We start from the raw sequence: 17,163 nt of genomic DNA on the forward strand, positions 1-17,163 counted from the left end.
CACTGTTCAAATGGAAACAAGCTGTACTGTGCTACTGTGCCTGTAAGTAGGAAGATAAAAGGCCAGATCGAAGCACAAGCTAAAATTGGGTTTTTAGAAACCTGCAGACTAAGAAAAGTGTTTGGATGGAGGTGAGGCAGATTACTATGTGCAGAAAGCATTTATTTGCCCGAGTGTTCTGTACTTCTTATTACCTGCATCTTCTGTATTTTTAGAGACAAAGAGCAAGGCTTAGATGTGTGTCTTATAATATAAGTCTAGACACTGGACCATAAAGGATAAATCTCAAAATTAGATCTAGTCTTACTTTTGGCAGAAAATGGTGTTCATTAACATATCTAGAAATACTCAGCCATCAATCCAGGTGGTTATTTCAGGCGAACATAGTCCAAAGAAAATATTGAGCTATTCTAGATACGTTACTTTATGGTTTATTTTTCCACATCAGAGCAGGATTTTCTATAAGGGGTGATAGGCTCAAAACTATAGATAGCTCTGCCTTATGGTTGATGGCAGAAATCGTTGGTGACTACTACACATGGCTGCCAGATGTGGTAAGTTCAGCTTCTCTGTGGTCCTACATCAGGATCTTCTTTTTGCCATCAATCATTTTAGTTTTGTTTAATATGAAGAACTTCACAGATCACTTCTGAGTCAATGTCTTTTTCCAACGGTTTATCTTGACTGAGCAGTAAGGTATCCTTTAACATGCAGCACAATCTACACAGAGTGGGATTTCCTCTGCTTTGCCTGTTTCTCTTGCAGCCTCTCTCTCCTTCTGGCAATTCCTGCCTTGTTTCTGGACAATCTGTGTCCCACTCCTGGACAATCCCTGTCCTGCTTCTGGACAATCCCTGTCCCATTCATGCTCCAGGCCCATCAGCTTCCTAACATTCCCTGGTCCAGCTTCAATAGGAAAAGGTGCCAGGTTCGCCATCTCAGCTTCATCTCCCCGATCTTTGACCCCAGATCCTCTTTGGGTTAGTCTCTGTTCTAGCTGGTGACCACCTGCACGTTCCTCAGCATGGGGCCCCTTCCTGCCATAGCAGCTTTATCCCCATGGCTAACAGACTGTCCTTTCTCACTGTTCACTGCTCCATCCTGACTGCACTCAGCACTAACGAGGAAGTCCCCTCCTATATCTCACTGCCCTGTGCTGCACTGCTCTGTAGCCCCTCCCAACAGGAAAACCCCTATGTTAACTAATCCTAAACTAGTAACCCTATTCCCTATCTCCAATCTGATCCCTCTATTCTAATCCCACTATTGCACTTTACTACCTTTCTATTCTATCCCTACTTCTACACATATTAAATACATCACAATACAGTACATTACACTAACATTAGCAAATGACAGGGTGTCGCACGTAAGAGGTGTACAGTATCCACAGGGGGGAAGATACCTGAGTGACTCTGTCACTTCCGTACAAGAACATCAGCATTTGTTCAAACACCTGAGTGACTCTGTCACATTCTTACAAGAACATCAGCATTTGTTCAAAATACCACTTAGCAAGGAGACAGGAGCACACACAGCAGAGTACCGATGCAATGCAAAGTCGTAAGCTTCTGTCTCCTGAACTCCACACTTTTAGGATGAGTTTTGAACAATCAATAGGGACCAAGACCCTTCCCATCTGCTCAGAACTAAAGGCCTAAAACATATAAGATATCTCCCAAAACATTAAGTTACTTTTGAAACGTTTAAAAGTGTTACTGCTTGCATGATCAATACTGTGGTTCCTGCATGGCCTGCAGTGTGATGATGGCTGATAACAAATCCCAACATCTCTTCATCTTACAATTGTTAAGGACATACTGGGAGTTATAGATTCATGCAATACAATTGTACATGGGTGAGACTGACGTGACATTGCAATTGATCACTGTACTATGCTTGGTGCGGTGTTCATGTATTGATGATAGCTCTGCCTATATATTCATGTACTGATGATAGATCTGGTAATGTATTGATGTACTAATGGTGTTCTAATGATGTTTTTATGTACTATTGGTAATTTTGTTGAAGTAATCATGTACTGGTGATGGTTCTTGTGCTATGTAAACGTCCTGATAATGTTTCTGGTGATATATTCATGTACTGATGGTAGTTCTGTTGCAATATTCATGTACTGATGGTAGTTCTGGTGCTGCATTCTTGTGTTGATGTTGGTTCTTTTAATGTATTTATGTACAGATGGTAATTCTGATACGGTAGTACTATACATGCACTAATCCTTAACTTATTTGATTTGACAATAGATCATTATAGGTTCAGTGTGCTTTGTGTTGCAACCATGGACAACATAAAGACCGAAAATATAGCTGTCTGCACGAGACCACATATGTCAGAAAAACAAATTTTGACTAAAGTGCCGATATACTTTAGATAGGTGTGAGTCAAACAATGGTATGGTGAATTATAAAGCTGGCAGGTATCTCACTCAAATGTACCTGTAACAAGTGTGCTTGCTATGCTTAGCATCCTTGTGCTCTCTGTAAGATTTGCTGCCAGACATCTCTGGCAGTGACTTAACTCTAGAGAGCTATAGGATCAGTAGTTCAAAAATCAGACAAACTGAATCTTTATATTCCTTATCCATCATCTTTCAGGAATCCTCATATACATTAGGGACCCTTCACATATAGCGACTCACCAGCGATCCCGACAACGATATGAACTTGTCAGGATCGCTGGTGTGTCACTACATGATCGCTGGTGAGCTGCCAAACAGGCAGCTTCATCAGCGATCAGGACAGCAACACGCGGGTAACAAGCGACACATGGCGCTTAGAAACCCGATATGTACCTTGGTTACCAGCTCCAGCTCGCTGATCGCTGGTCTCCCGCCTGCCACACGCATCGATGCATGCTGGCCAGTGAGAGACCAGCGATCAAAAAAATGTCCAGGCAATTCCAGGACGATCAGGCATACCCGGCAGGGGTGCCGGTCGCTGAGAAGTGTCACACACAGCGATCTCGCTGGTGAGATCGCTGTTGCGTCACAAAACTTGTGACTCAGCAGCGATCTCGCTAGCGAGATCGCTATGTGTGACGGGGGCTTAAGACTATTGGCGACCCCATTGATATCAGCAGGTTTGGACGACATTAATCTAATGTGTATGGGGTCCTTCCCTACTATCTGACGGATATGGGCACTTTTACATTGACGTACCATTATAGGGTATTACCAGTTGAAGTGACTAAGGCCTAAAGTGTTAATTATTCTGTGATTACTGGCTCTTGAGTTGTAAATACAAACGCATGGTTTACTGAACTGCAACTTAGCATATGGGCGCTGAGTTGGCTCCCATTTCATATAGAGGCAGAGGTGTGCTCCATTGGATGCTGTATTACCAATGCATTTTTTCTAGGGGAGACTCATTCTTAAAACAATACTGCAAGGAGTTGGAGTAGAGTGCTGCTTTAGAGAAAAAAAAAAATTTCTTTATGGAATTCATGCCAGATTATGAAGTAGGCAATTATTCATAGAATATGCATAATAGCAGATTTACATATCCATAACTTAAGGATTTCAGCATCTATGAGGCCCTATATGTCAGAAACTTGCACCTTGTTACAATTCTCTTGGAATTTCAGTGCTAGAGGTCTGGATCACAATTTATCCATCATCAACACTGATCCATAGATTTGCCTGTATGAAAGAACTCTTTATTTATGTATGTATTCCAAAGCTGGGAGGCAGAATAAATCTCATTTTTTTCAGCAACGGGATGTGTTCATTAGAATCCCCCAAAGGAAAGCTTAGTAATAAAGCTCAACCATTAATATTGCCTTCATCAGGTTTGGCCTTGAAGCACGAATATATATAAATGATTTGGGAGGGGTTGTAGAATACAGAATGTCTTCATTATGATTCTTATAGATTAAAAATTTTGCCCTGAAAAATGATTTCTAATAGAACTTAGATTGTAAGCTCCTGTGGGTGGTAATGCCCTCCGGTCATACAAGTCTGTGTGTCTATAGATGTCTTGGTGTAATTATTCTTATTCAGGGAATGCCCTATTTTCACTGCACACAAAAGAAAATGAACGTCTGCTCTCGATGGCTACAAGCCTAATTCTGCTCTGTACCTAGAAGGAAAAGATACTTGTCAGTGGGTGATTAAAACACATTACAGCTATGTTGTCCTATGAATACATATGCGGAATGGTTATGATGGGGAACGTATGTCCTCATCTACAGCAGCAACTATTAAAGGAAATTAATCAAGATACAAAGATCTATTGTTTAAAGAAGATTTTTATGTCAAATATTTATTTTTTAATTTTTTTATAATATTTTATTTAAATTTTCCATATTGCTATCTGCCTTAAAAAAAATATAATAAAATCATGTAATTTTAACTGGTCATTAGTCCTTTACACTAGCCTGATACTTCCTGCTCTGCACAGATGTCTTTTCAGCAGTCTCACAGACCAAGAAGGTATTAGCAAAGATTCATCTCTGGAGCATGCACTTTTTTACATGCTGTTTTATTGATCTCACTGCTGACTTCTACTATTATTTTATTGGGGCCAAACTTTTAGTTTAAGGAGTTGTCCTAGTAATGGACAACCCCTTTAAGTAAGGCATATTACTTTTTGCATGCAGACTAACCCTATAACCCCTTTAACATGTCACAGAGGGCGAGGAGAGTAGAGCAGAGCTGTGTGTCATCATTACAACCCTTGCAGCTTTTTTTCTCACAGCAGAGTTAACTGTGCCTTTGGGATGAAAGCTGCAAATGGGTTGTAGAGCGAGCTTTAAATCAAAGTGCAGGGATATCCTAAGGCAGGTTTCACACTTGCGCTTTTTAGCGCTGTATTTTAGCGCTAAAAAACGCATGTGCTTTTTTTCCCTATATTTTGCATGGGATGCGCTTATGTGCGCATACACATGCGTTTGTATGCGTTTTTACACGCATGCTTTTTTTGTGGTGTGCGCTCGGGCGCACAAAATGCATCCTGTTGCATTTTTTGGGCGTCCGACTTGCCTCAAAAAAAAACGCATGCGCGCGCAATGCGTCTTTTTACAGCAAGACACCAATTGCTGTATGCGTTTTTACGAGCATGCGCTTTTTTTGGTGTGCGCTCGGGCGCACAAAATGCATCCTGTTGCATTTTTTGGGTGTCTGACTTGCCTCAAAAAAACGCATGTGCGCGCAATGCATTTTTTTACAGCAAGACACCCATTGTAAGTCTATGGGTGCGCATATGTGCGCATTGGCATGCTCATGTATGCATTTTTTTGTTGACCATTGGTTAGAAATGGAAATTAGGGGTTTGGGTTAGAGTTAGGGTTAGTTAAGGGGGTTTAGGGTTAGGGTTAGGGTTTGGGTTAGGGTTCGTATGATTTGGTTAAGGGTTAGGGTTTAGGATTAGTTAGGGTTTAGTGTTAGGGTTTGGGTTAGGGTTAGTATGGTTTGGTTAAGGGTTAGGGTTAGTATGGTTTGGTTAAGGGTTAGGGTATGGTTTGGTTAAGGGTTAGGGTTAGGGTATCGTTTGGTTAAGGGTTAGGGTTAGGGTTAGTAAAGTCATGGTTTGGGTTAGTGTGAGGCCAAATAATGTTGTAAAAAAATGCAAACGCGGTAAAAACGCACTAAAATGCATACAAACGCATAAAAACGCTGCGTCTTTTTCATGCATGCGCATAAAAATGCTTGAAAAAAATGCAGCATTTGTATGCATTTGTATGCGTTTTTTCCATGCGTTTTTTTTCAGGAAAAACGCGCTGCAAAAAAAAGCAAGTGTGAAAGTAGCCTTACAGTGACCGCTTACAGGATAGTGAGCATTGATGTGAATGTTGACTGTAGCCACTATGTGCTTGCCCCCATGATTGACAGCCAGCAATTCCTTGGAAGAAATAAGATAATTTTCTCCTGGTAACCCCCCCTTTTTAAGGGATTGTCCACTTCTAAATGTTCAACCAGGATAAAATAATAAAGCCTATGCTCCCGTACCGGCTCCGTACCAGCAGTGTCGGCATTCACGGTCCCGAGGCTGTGATGTGGTGGAATGACACGTGATGTCCGGTGCCCAATCAGCGCCGGTGTCACAGTCTCCACCTTCAGACTAAGTGAACATGAAGAGGAAGTCTGGGATGAGCTGAAGACCTTGCTTCCTCTTCATGTTCAGTTTGTCCGAAGGCGGAGACAGCGACGCCAGCACTAGTTGGGGTGAGTATAAGCTTTATTATTTTATTGGGGCCGAACATTTCCTTTAAGATGGAGTTGTCCTAGTAGTGGACTATCCTCTTAAATAAGGCAACTGGTCTATTTGTCTGCAGACTAACCCTATATCTACAAATAAATAGTGTTTTCTGAGGAGACATGCTCTATTTGACATATTACAGAGTCAATTCAAGAGAATGTGTTGAGTCGGCCTTCCCTCTGTAAAAAAAAAGTGATCACAGTAATCCATAGCAATCCAGCTACAAAATAAAGTAACATGCTGTAATAGAAAACTACTCATAGGTGTATTAAAGGGGATCCTTGCTTTGAACAATCCATAATTTTTGGAAGGATCCCGTAAAAATAAATTGATCAAGAAGTGTCTTCATGTTGAGGCCACCAGGGACCAGCTGTTATGTAGAGGGAAGAATGATTTACACAAAGTGTTCCATTTGTCCTGCAACGCCATCACTGGAGACATTCGGCATTACACTGTGTCATATCAAGTCACTTTCTCCAGAATGTAGGAAGGGGCTTGTTCTTCATAGCAAGAGATGTTCTTTGCAATGGCTCCTCTTAACTGGCACCACGAGAGGGCGAGAACGGTGTCCCAATATTAATTTCTCTAATAGGGTATGCAAAAATAGGTTTTCTAAACTACACACCCTCTTTAACCAGAATTTTGACTGGGTAGATTGCTGAACAATAATAATAATAAAATTCCACCTGCCGGGTGGAATATTTTGCTTATCTACCATGTGCCGAAAGAAGACCATACCATAAGCCTGTGTTCCCACAATGAGCTGTTGGTGCGTTTTTGATGTTGCAGAATATCTGCACCATTTCGGCACCTTCTATTTTAGTTAGCCTACTTGCATTTTTAACATTTGTTTTTATCGTAGTTTTGATGCAGCATTTTTTGTCTCTTGTTGGTGTGTCATGATTTAAATAAAGCTACTTTGTTTTAGAAACGTCTGGGTAATTGGCTTTGATAAAACTTTAGTGACATACTTAGGTGCGGACTGCATGCATTTTTGATGCGTTTCCGGCACGGAAAAACATTTAAAACATGTTTGTTATTTACCTGTGGAATATCCGCACCTAATGCAAGTCTAAGGAAATTTTGACCAGAAAACTCAGCATGCCCACAAGGGAAATTGACATGCTGCGGATTTGAAACATGGACCACTGGTCATTTTACACAGTGTTAAAAGAAGCAGAGTGGGCACAAGATTTTTATAAATCCCATCTACTTTGCTGGAGCTGTAAGACGCTGCGTTTTTCATGCAGCAAAAATACACAACGTCAAAAACTCACCGAAAACTCATCATGGGAATGTAGGGAACATAGGGTTAGCCCTAACCCTAAGATGTCCTATACAAAAAAGAGCTGAAAAATGAAATGCACCTTCCACTGGGTATCAGGTAAGAATATTTTATAAAAACAGAGTGCCATGTACTGTAGCTCAAGTTAAGAAGTTCGGGGTACAATAAAATATCACTCACCTGTTTATAGAAAGTTTCTGTGCTAACAGCTGCCAGTCCTTTCCTTTGGAGTTAGGTGTGTCGAACGTTGCACATATCCGCTGCCTGATGGATTGTGGGATCTTGAAGGCTTTCGGACCAGTGTGTGCCAGGAAATTACTGTCCTCTGGCGCAAAGAAAGCTATGGTTTCACGCTCGTTCTGAATGGAAATAAACAAGATATGCAAATTAGAGACGCCAATTAGGAATTAATAATACTATAATGCTCATGTAAAACATTTCAGTGTAAAAAACATTCAACACATGTGAAAAGATGGCAATGTGACCCCCAAAGCACGGTGAACACAGTACAACGGCGCATGGGTTGCATCCTTCTAGTTGTCACATAGAGGGTTGGTTGCCATGCCCGATACCTGGGGCTCCCATACAGTGAAAATAGGCACTGGTTTTGTACTGTACTGTTCCCTCTCTAGTTATGGTGTTTGGCGGTGTTCCCCATGGTGTTAATATATTGGAGGTAGACAGGAGAGTCAGGAGGCAGCCTAACAGTAAAGCAGATGAACTTTTACTTGAACAGCAGCCAAAAAGGTTCACATCCATATATAGTATAACATGTTCAGATGACAAGGTTCCGAAAAAGGCTCATAGCGGTGGATGCAGGGATACGGCACAATCGAGGTGTGATAAACAGTGACTGCAGTCAGAGCCTATCCTGCTGTGCAGGCTGAAACAACGGAGTCTTTCTTTCTCACTGGGGTGGCGGTCCCGAGCGGACCACAACATCCATGCCCCTTCTAGCCTTCATGGTGTAGTAAGATTAATGTATTCCCAAGTTCCTTATTGGGGCCTATCCTCCAGCCCCATGCTTCTCCTCCTTCCACAGCATACTGTTTCTTCTAGAATTAGGGATTAGGGAAATAGAGATTGGAGAAGCAGGAAGCTCATCTGCATATTTCCAGTGCATTCTGGGAAGAGGAGAAGAGTCGCCTTAAACTGATCGATCGCTCGACTTGCCGGGTCTCGCTGTTTGAGGACATCGCAAAACCGCACGCCGCTCAGCAATAGCAATATGGAAGAGAAGAAAATCCACATGGTCACCTGTAACACATGCTACATGTTTACGGATCTTCCGGCCCAAAATCTCAACTTTACCTGTCAGAAGTGCAAACTTGTTGCCCTCTTAGAGGAAAAGGTGCAGGGACTGGAAGAAAGAATAGCAACATTGAAGGTAATTAAAGAACATGAGGACTTCTTGGATGAAGCAAAAGCAACCATTCAGGATACGGAAAGTGAGAAAAGCTTCAGAGCACATACAGAGGATGAAAAGTGGAGCCATGTGACGAAAAGAAGCAAAAGGATCAAGTGGTTATCACCACCCACACAGCTTAGCAACCAATATGAAGCCCTCATGCTGGAGAACGAAAATGGCACAGCTCAGGATGATACCATATCTACAAGAGAAGACACACTATCAACAAAAGAAGTTACTTTGTCAACAAAAGCGGAAACAAATGACACTCAAAAACACTCAGGAGCAACAAGCAGTGCGTCCGGAAAGAAAAGAAGAGTGGTAGTTATGGGCGACTCACTACTAAGAGGCACGGAGGCAACTATCTGCAGGCCGGACATAACCGCACGAGAAGTATGCTGCCTCCCAGGAGCAAAAATGAAGGATGTGGCCAACAGGATACCAACTATCCTCAAATCCAAGGATGACAACCCTTTCCTACTGATACATGTAGGCACAAACGACACGGCAAGAAATTACCTACCTACTATCTGCGAAGACTTTGAAGTTCTGGGGAAGAAAATAAAGGAACGGAATGTACAGGTTGTTTTCTCATCAATCCTCCCAGTCGATGGTCATGGCATCAGAAGATGGAATAGGATAGTAGAGGTGAACACTGGCTATGACGGGGGTGCAGGCAGCAAGGATTTGGATTCTTGGACCATGGCGTGAATTACCTCTACGATGGACTTCTCGCAAGAGATGGGATACACCTCACAAAATCTGGGAAACACACATTCGCAAGAAGACTTGCCACACTCATCAAGAGGGCTTTAAACTAGAAGAAGAGGGGATGGGAGGAAAACAGCAGACAAGAACATGCAGCAGAAGGACAAACTAATCAAGGATACTAGATGTGGTAAAGAGGACCCAAGACAGAGTACTCAGAGGGAAGCTAAGAAAATGGAAGCAAAACTTCTTTCCTGCATGCTGACCAATGCAAGAAGCCTGACCAATAAGATTGAAGATCTGGAGTTGGTAATGTATGAGGAAAAATACGACATAGTAGGAATAACTGAGACATGGTTAGATGACAGCTATGACTGGGTGGCTAACTTGCAAGGATATGATAGGAAGGATCGTAAAAAAAGGAAAGGGGGTGGAGTCTGTCTATATATAAAGTCCACTTTAAAGCCCACACTAAGAGAAGATATACAAGAGAGAAATGAAGAGGTGGAGTCTCTATGGGTGGAGATACAAGGAGGGAAAAGTAATAAAATCCTCATAGGGGTTTGTTATAAGCCACCAAATATAACAGAAACCACTGAGAATGTATTATTGAAACAAATAGACAAAGCAGCAGATCACAATGAGGTGATTATTATGGGGGACTTCAACTACCCCGACATAGACTGAGAAACTGAAACCTGCGTATCTCAGAAAGAAAGCCAATTTCTGTCAGTGACCAAGGATAATTATCTGTCACCACTTGTGCAGGGCCCAACTAGAGGGACAGCCCTTCTGGACTTAATTTTAAGCAACAGGCCAGATAGAATAACAGAAGTACGAGTCAATGGGCACCTAGGGAACAGTGACCACAATATAATACGATTCCACTTGTCCTTCAGTAAGGTGCCCTGGAAGGGGACTACAAAAACGCTGAATTTCAGGAAAGCAAAGTTTGATCAGCTTAGAGAGGACCTTCGCCGAATTGATTGGGACAATGTCCTCAAAAATAGGAGCACAGAAAATAAATGGAAATATTTAAATCAGTTTTACACACCCACTGCGAGCTAGCCATACCGTACAGAAATAAAAGGGCTAGGAACAGGAGAACACCAATGTGGCTAAATAAGGATGTAAAAAGGGCAATAAATAACAAGAACAAGGCATTTAAGAAGCTAAAACAAGAAGGCAATGAAGAAGCATTAAAAAGTTATAGAGAAAAAAATAAAATGTGTAAAAAACAAATACATTTAGCAAAAGTGGAAACTGAGAGACTCATTGCTAAGGAAAGTAAAACAAATCCCAAACTATTCTTTAACCCCTTTCCTACAATGGACGTACTATTCCGTCCATGTGACCTGGGACCTAAGTCCCATGGACGGAATAGTACGTCTAGCGCGATCAGCTGCGCTCACGGGGAGAGCGCAGCTGATCGTGGCCGGGTGTCAGCTGATTATCACAGCTGACACCCGGCACAATGTGTCAGGGGTGGTCACGGACTGACCCCCGACACGTTAACCCCTTGCACACCGCGATCAAACACGATCGCGGTGTACCGGGGGTTAAAGGGAATCATCGGGAGGGAGGGGGCTCCCTCCGTGCTTCCCTGAGCCCCCCACAGCAGCGCAATGTACAGCGCTGCTACGGGGGTCTCCTTCCCTGCAGGCCCCCGGATCCAAGATGGTGACGGGGACCTTCAGGGGCCTGCAGGGAGCTGACTTCCTCACTGCCTGCAAAGAGCAGGCATGAGGAAGTCTGCAGCAGTGCCTGTGACAGATCACTGATCTGTCACAGTGATCTGTGATGTGACAGATCAGCGATCTGTCACAGGACAGTGATGTCCCCCCTGGGATAATGTAATAAAGTTAAAAAAAAAAAAGAGTAAAAATAATTTTTAAAAAATTGCCAAATAAATTTAAAAAAAAAAAACAATTCCCTAATAAATTCATTTTTTAGAAATAAAAAAAAAACAATAAATGTACACATATTTGGTATCGCCGCGTCCATAAAGACCTGCCCTATAAAACTGTGCCATTAGTTAACCCCTTTAGCGAACCTCTTAAAAAATAAAAATAAAAAACAAAGCAAAAAATAATGCTTTATTATCATACTGCCGAACTAAAAGTGCAATAACGCGCGATCAAAAAGACGCATATAAATATACATGGTAGCGCTGAAAACGTCGTCTTGTCCCGCAAAAAACGAGCCACACACAGCAACATCAGAGAAAAAATAAAAAAGTTATAGCTCGCAGAATAAAGCGATGCAAAAATAATTATTTTTTATATAAAATTGTTTTTATTGCATAAAACAGACAAAACATAAAAAAACGACCTAAATGAGGTATCGCTGTAATCGAACTGACCCGAATAATAAAACCGCCTTATCAATTTTACAGCACGCGGAACAGTGTAAACGCACCCCTCAAAAGAAATTCATGAACCACTGGTTTTTGTTCATTCTGCATCCCAAAAATCAGAATAAAAAGCGATCAAAAAACGTCACGTGCCCGAAAATGATACCAATAAAAACGTCAACTCGTCCCACAAAAAATAAGACCTCACATGACTCGGTGAGTCAAAATATGGAAAAATTATAGCTCTCAATATGTGGTGATGCAAAAACTATGTTTACAATATAAAGCATCTTTTAGCGTGTGACAGCTGCCAAAAATAAAAACCGGCTATGAATAGTAAATCAAACCCCCCATTATCACCCCTTTAGTTAGGGAAAAATAATAACATTAAAAAAAATGTATTTATTTCCATTTTCCCATTAGGGTTTGGGTTAGGGCTAGGGTTAGGGCTAGGGCTAGGGTTTGGGCTGTGATTAGGGTTAGGGGTGTGTTGGGGATAGGGTTGGAGTTAGAATTGGGGGGTTTCCACTGTTTGGGCACATCAGGTGCTCTCCAAACGCAACATGGCGTCTGATCTCAATTCCAGCCAATTCTGCTTTGAAAAAGTCAGATGGTGCTCCTTCCCTTCCAAGCTCTGCCATGCGCCCAAACAGTGTTTTAACCCCACATATGGGGTATCAGCCTACTCAGGACAAATTGCAAAGTTTTGGGGTCCTATTTCTCCTGTTGCCCTTAGGAAAATAAAAAATTGGGGGCATAAATATCATTTTTTGTGGAAAAAAAAATGATTTTTTTATTTTCACGCCCGGGCGTTATAAACTTCTGTGAAGCACTTGGGGGTTCAAAGTGCTCACCACACATCTAGATATGTTCCGTGGGGGGTCTAGTTTCCAAAATGGGGTCACTTGTGGGGAGTTTCAATAGTTTAGGCACATCAGAGGCTCTCCAAACACACATGACACCGGCAGACCATTCCATCAAAGTCTGCATTCCAAAACGACACTACTTCCCAATGACGTGTGCCCATACAGTAGTTTTCTCCCACATATGAAGTATCAGTGTACTCAGGACAAATTGGACAACAACTTTTGGGGTCCAATTTCTCCTGTTAACCTTGGGAAAATAACAAAATTGAGGACTAAATGATCATGTTTGTGGAAAAAATACAATTTTTTTATTTTCACGCACGGGCATTATAAACTTCTCTGAAGCCCTTGGGGGTTCAATGTGCTCACCATACATTTAGATAAAGTTCCTTAGGGGGTTTAGTTTCCAAAATGGTGTCATTTGTGGGGGGTTTCCACTGTTTAGGTACATCAGGGGCTCTCCAAAGGCAACATGACACCTGCAGACCATTCCATCAAAGTCTGCATTCCAAAATGTCACTACTTCCCTTCCGAGCCCCGACATGTGCCCATACAGTAGTTTTCTCCCACATATGGGGTATCAGCGTACTCAGGACAAATTGGATAACAACTTTTGGTGTCCATTTTCTCCTGGTACCCTTGGGAAAATAAAAAAATTGGAGACTAAATGATCATGATTGTGGAAAAAATATGATTTTTTATTTTCACGCCCGGGCGTTATAAACTTTTGTGAAGCACTGGAGGGTTCAAAGTGCTCACCACACATCTAGATAAGTTCCTTAGGGGGTCTAGTTTCCAAAATGGGGTCATTTGTGGGGGGTTTCCACTGTTTAGGTGGATCAGGGGCTCTCCAAAGGCAACATGACACCCGCAGACCATTCCATCAAAGTCTGCATTCCAAAACGTCACTACTTCCCTTCCGAGCCCCAACGTGTGCCCATACAGTAGTTTTCTCCCACATATGGGGTATCAGCGTACTCAGGACAAATTGGACAACTACTTTTTGGGTCCATTTTCTCCTGGTACCCTTGGAAAAATAAAAAAATTGGAGACTAAATGATCATGTTTGTGGAAAAAATATGATTTTTTTTATTTTCACGCCCGGGCGTTATATACTTCTGTGAAGCACTGGGGGGTTCAAAGTGCTCACCACACATCTAGATAAGTTCCTTAGGGGGTCTAGTTTCCAAAATAGGGTCACTTGTGGGGGGATTCCACTGTTTAGGTACATCAGGGGCTTTCCAAACATGACATGGTGTCCGATCTCAATTCCAGCCAAAAACATCAAATGGCTCTGCTTCCCTTCCGAGCTCTGCCATGCGCCCAAATAGTCGTTTACACCCACATATGGGGTATCAGCGTACTCAGGACAAATTGGACAACAACTTTTGGGGTCCATTTTCTCCTGGTACCCTTGGGAAAATAAAAAAATTGGAGACTAAATGATCATGTTTGTGGAAAAAAGTATGATTTTTTTATTTTCACGCCCGGGCCTTATAAACTTCTGTGAAGCACTGGGGGGTTCAAAGTGCTCACCACCCATCTAGATAAGTTCCTTAGGGGGTCTATTTTCCAAAATGGGGTCACTTGTGGGGGGGATTCCACTGTTTAGGTACATCAGGGGCTTTCCAAACGCGACATGGTGTCCGATGTCAATTCCAGCCAAAAACGTCAAATGGTGCTGCTTCCCTTCCGAGCTCTGCCATGCGCCCAAATAGTCGTTTACACCCACATATGGGGTATCAGCATACTCGGGACAAATTGAATAATAACTTTTAGGGTCCTGTTACCCTTGGGAAAATAAAAATTGGGGGTAAAAAGTTCATTTTTGTGGAAAAAATATGATTTTTTAATTGTACTGCTGTACATTATAAACTTCTGTGAAGCCCTTGTGGGTTCAAAGTTCTCACCACATATCTAGATAAGTTCCTTGGGGGGTCTAGTTTCCAAAATGGGGTCACTTTTAGGGGGTTTCCACTGTTTAGGTACATCAGGGGCTCTCCAAACGTGACATGGCATCCGATCTGAATTCCAGCCAATTTTGCATTGAAAAAGTGAAACGGCGCTCCTTCCATTCTGAGCTCTGTCATGCGCCGAAACAGTGGTTGCCCCCCACATATCAAGTATCAGCTTACTCAGGACAAATTGCACAACAACTTTTCCCTCCAATTTCTCCTTTTACGCTTGGTAAAATAAAAAAAATTGAACCTGAATTATTTTTTTGTGAAAAAAAGTTAAATGTTCATTTTTTTTAAATATTCAAAAAATTCCTGTGAAGCACCTGAAGGGTTAATAAACTTCTTGAATGTGGTTTTGAGCACCTTAAGGGGTGCAGTTTTTAGAATGGTGTCACTTTTGGGTATTTTCTATCATATAGACCCCTCAAAGTGGCTTCAAGTGTGATGTGGTCCGTAAAAATAAAATGGTGTTGCAAAAATGAGAAATCGCTGGTCAACTTTTAACCCTTATAACTTCCTAACAAAAAAAAATTTTGGTTCCAAAATTGTGCTGATGTAAAGTAAACATGTGGAAAATGTTACTTATTAAGTTTTTTGTGTGCCATATCTCTGTGATTTAAGGGCATAAAAATTCAAAGTCGGAAAATTGCAAAATTTTCAAAATTTTCGCCAAATTTCCATTTTTTCACAAATAAACACAAGTTATATGAATGAAATTTTACCACTATCATGAAGTACAATATGTCACGAGAAAACATTGTCAGAATCACCGGGATCCATGAAAGCGTTTCAGAGTTATTACCTCATAAATGGACAGTGGTCAGAATTGTAAAAATTGGCCCAGGAGTTAACGTGCAAACCACCCTTGGTAGTGAAGGGGTTAATTATATAAACAGTGAAATGATTAAAATTGATGGTGTCGGCCCTTTAAAGAACAATGAGGGTGAAATCATAGAGAGCGATGTGGGAAAAGCAAATGTTTTAAATACTTTTTTCTCAACAGTGTTCACACAGGAAAAGGATTTGCAGAGTGATAATGTAAACTCCCCATTAAGTATTACCTGCCTAACCCAGGAAGAAGTTCAGAACCGCCTTAGTAAGATTAAAATTGACAAATCACCAGGCCCTGATGGCATTCACCCTCGGGTATTAAGGGAGTTAAGTAATGTGATAGACAGGCCTCTATTCCTTATATTTAAAGACTCTATAGAAACAGTGTCTGTTCCTTTTGATTGGCGGCAAGCAAATGTGGTATCAATATTCAAAAAGGGGTGTAAAAGGGAACGTGGAAACTATAGGCCGGTAAGCTTAACATCTGTTGTGGGTAAAGTTTTTGAAGGGTTTCTAAGGGATACCATTATGGAATATCTCAATGTTAATAAATGTTTAACTCCATATCAACATGGAGTTATGAAGGATCGCTCCTGTCAAACTAACCTGATCAGCTTCTATGAGGATGTCAGCTCTCAAATGGACCTAGGAGAATCATTGGATGTCATTTATCTCGACTTCTCTAAAGCATTTGACACTGTCCCACATAAAATATTGGTAAGTAAGATGAGAAAGCTTGGGCTAGGGGAAAATGTGTGTAGATGGGTAGGTAGCTGGCTTAGAGATAGAAAACAAAGAGTGGTTATTAATAGTGTTGAGCATTCCGATACCGCAAGTATCGGGTATCGGCCGATATTAGCTGTATCGGAATTCCGATACTTAGTTCCGATACTTTTTTCATATCGAATACCGGAATCGGAAGTTCCCATAATGCTAGGAGCCCGCTCGATTTGATTCAGCCAATGGGGATCCTCAGAAGTGTGGGCACATCCTGTTAGGCATGTAGGCATGTTAACTACTGGCATGGCTGTGATTGGCTGCTGAAATGATGTCATGATGCACTATAAAAACCACTGCAGCCGCCATTTCTGGTCACTCTGCTGTGAATTCAGTTAGGGACAGGCTGCTGTTGAAGACTGTGAGGGACAGTTAGAAATAGCGATTCTAAAAACAATATTGTGCTTTATCCAGGCTACATAAACCACCACTGTAGCTTTCTTTTGCCTAGCAGCAGTGTTCACAGCTGTCTGCAAGGGCTGTGTGAGTGCAGACCCACGCTGTGTAGTGTGTCCTGCAGGCACGTCTGCTTGAAGGCCGGCCAGCGTGTGTCTCTGCCTCATACACATTTTTCTTTTATTGCTGCTTTTTTTTTCTCCTGTATAGTGTGCTTCCATACGTATCCATATACGTTGGTTGCAAACACTAAAGGAGTGGACAGCGGAGCCTTTCAGCAGCCTTTCAGTGCTATAGCCAATTTCTCTGCACTGTTTTTGGCTGTCTGATAGGTCTCTCTGTGTGTGAGTGCAGCTCACGTTGCAG

The 17,163-nt window shown here is 41.8% G+C and overlaps 1 protein-coding gene across 3 annotated transcripts in view; it reads right to left on the reverse strand.

Annotated features, from left to right (window-relative positions):
* The window catches only part of UNC5D (unc-5 netrin receptor D), a 941,164-nt gene that overhangs the window by 22,486 nt on the left and 901,515 nt on the right, over positions 1-17,163 (reverse strand). For all 3 annotated transcript variants that reach the window (XM_073569039.1, XM_073569040.1, XM_073569041.1), the window contains one exon: positions 7,681-7,859. In XM_073569039.1, coding sequence (XP_073425140.1) covers positions 7,681-7,859 — 179 coding nt within the window. The remainder of the gene's footprint in view (positions 1-7,680; positions 7,860-17,163) is intronic.

Source organism: Dendrobates tinctorius, unplaced genomic scaffold (assembly GCF_039654945.1).
Source record: "Dendrobates tinctorius isolate UK_male_01 unplaced genomic scaffold, ASM3965494v1 ptg000022l, whole genome shotgun sequence".
NCBI classification, from domain to species: Eukaryota; Metazoa; Chordata; class Amphibia; order Anura; family Dendrobatidae; genus Dendrobates; species Dendrobates tinctorius.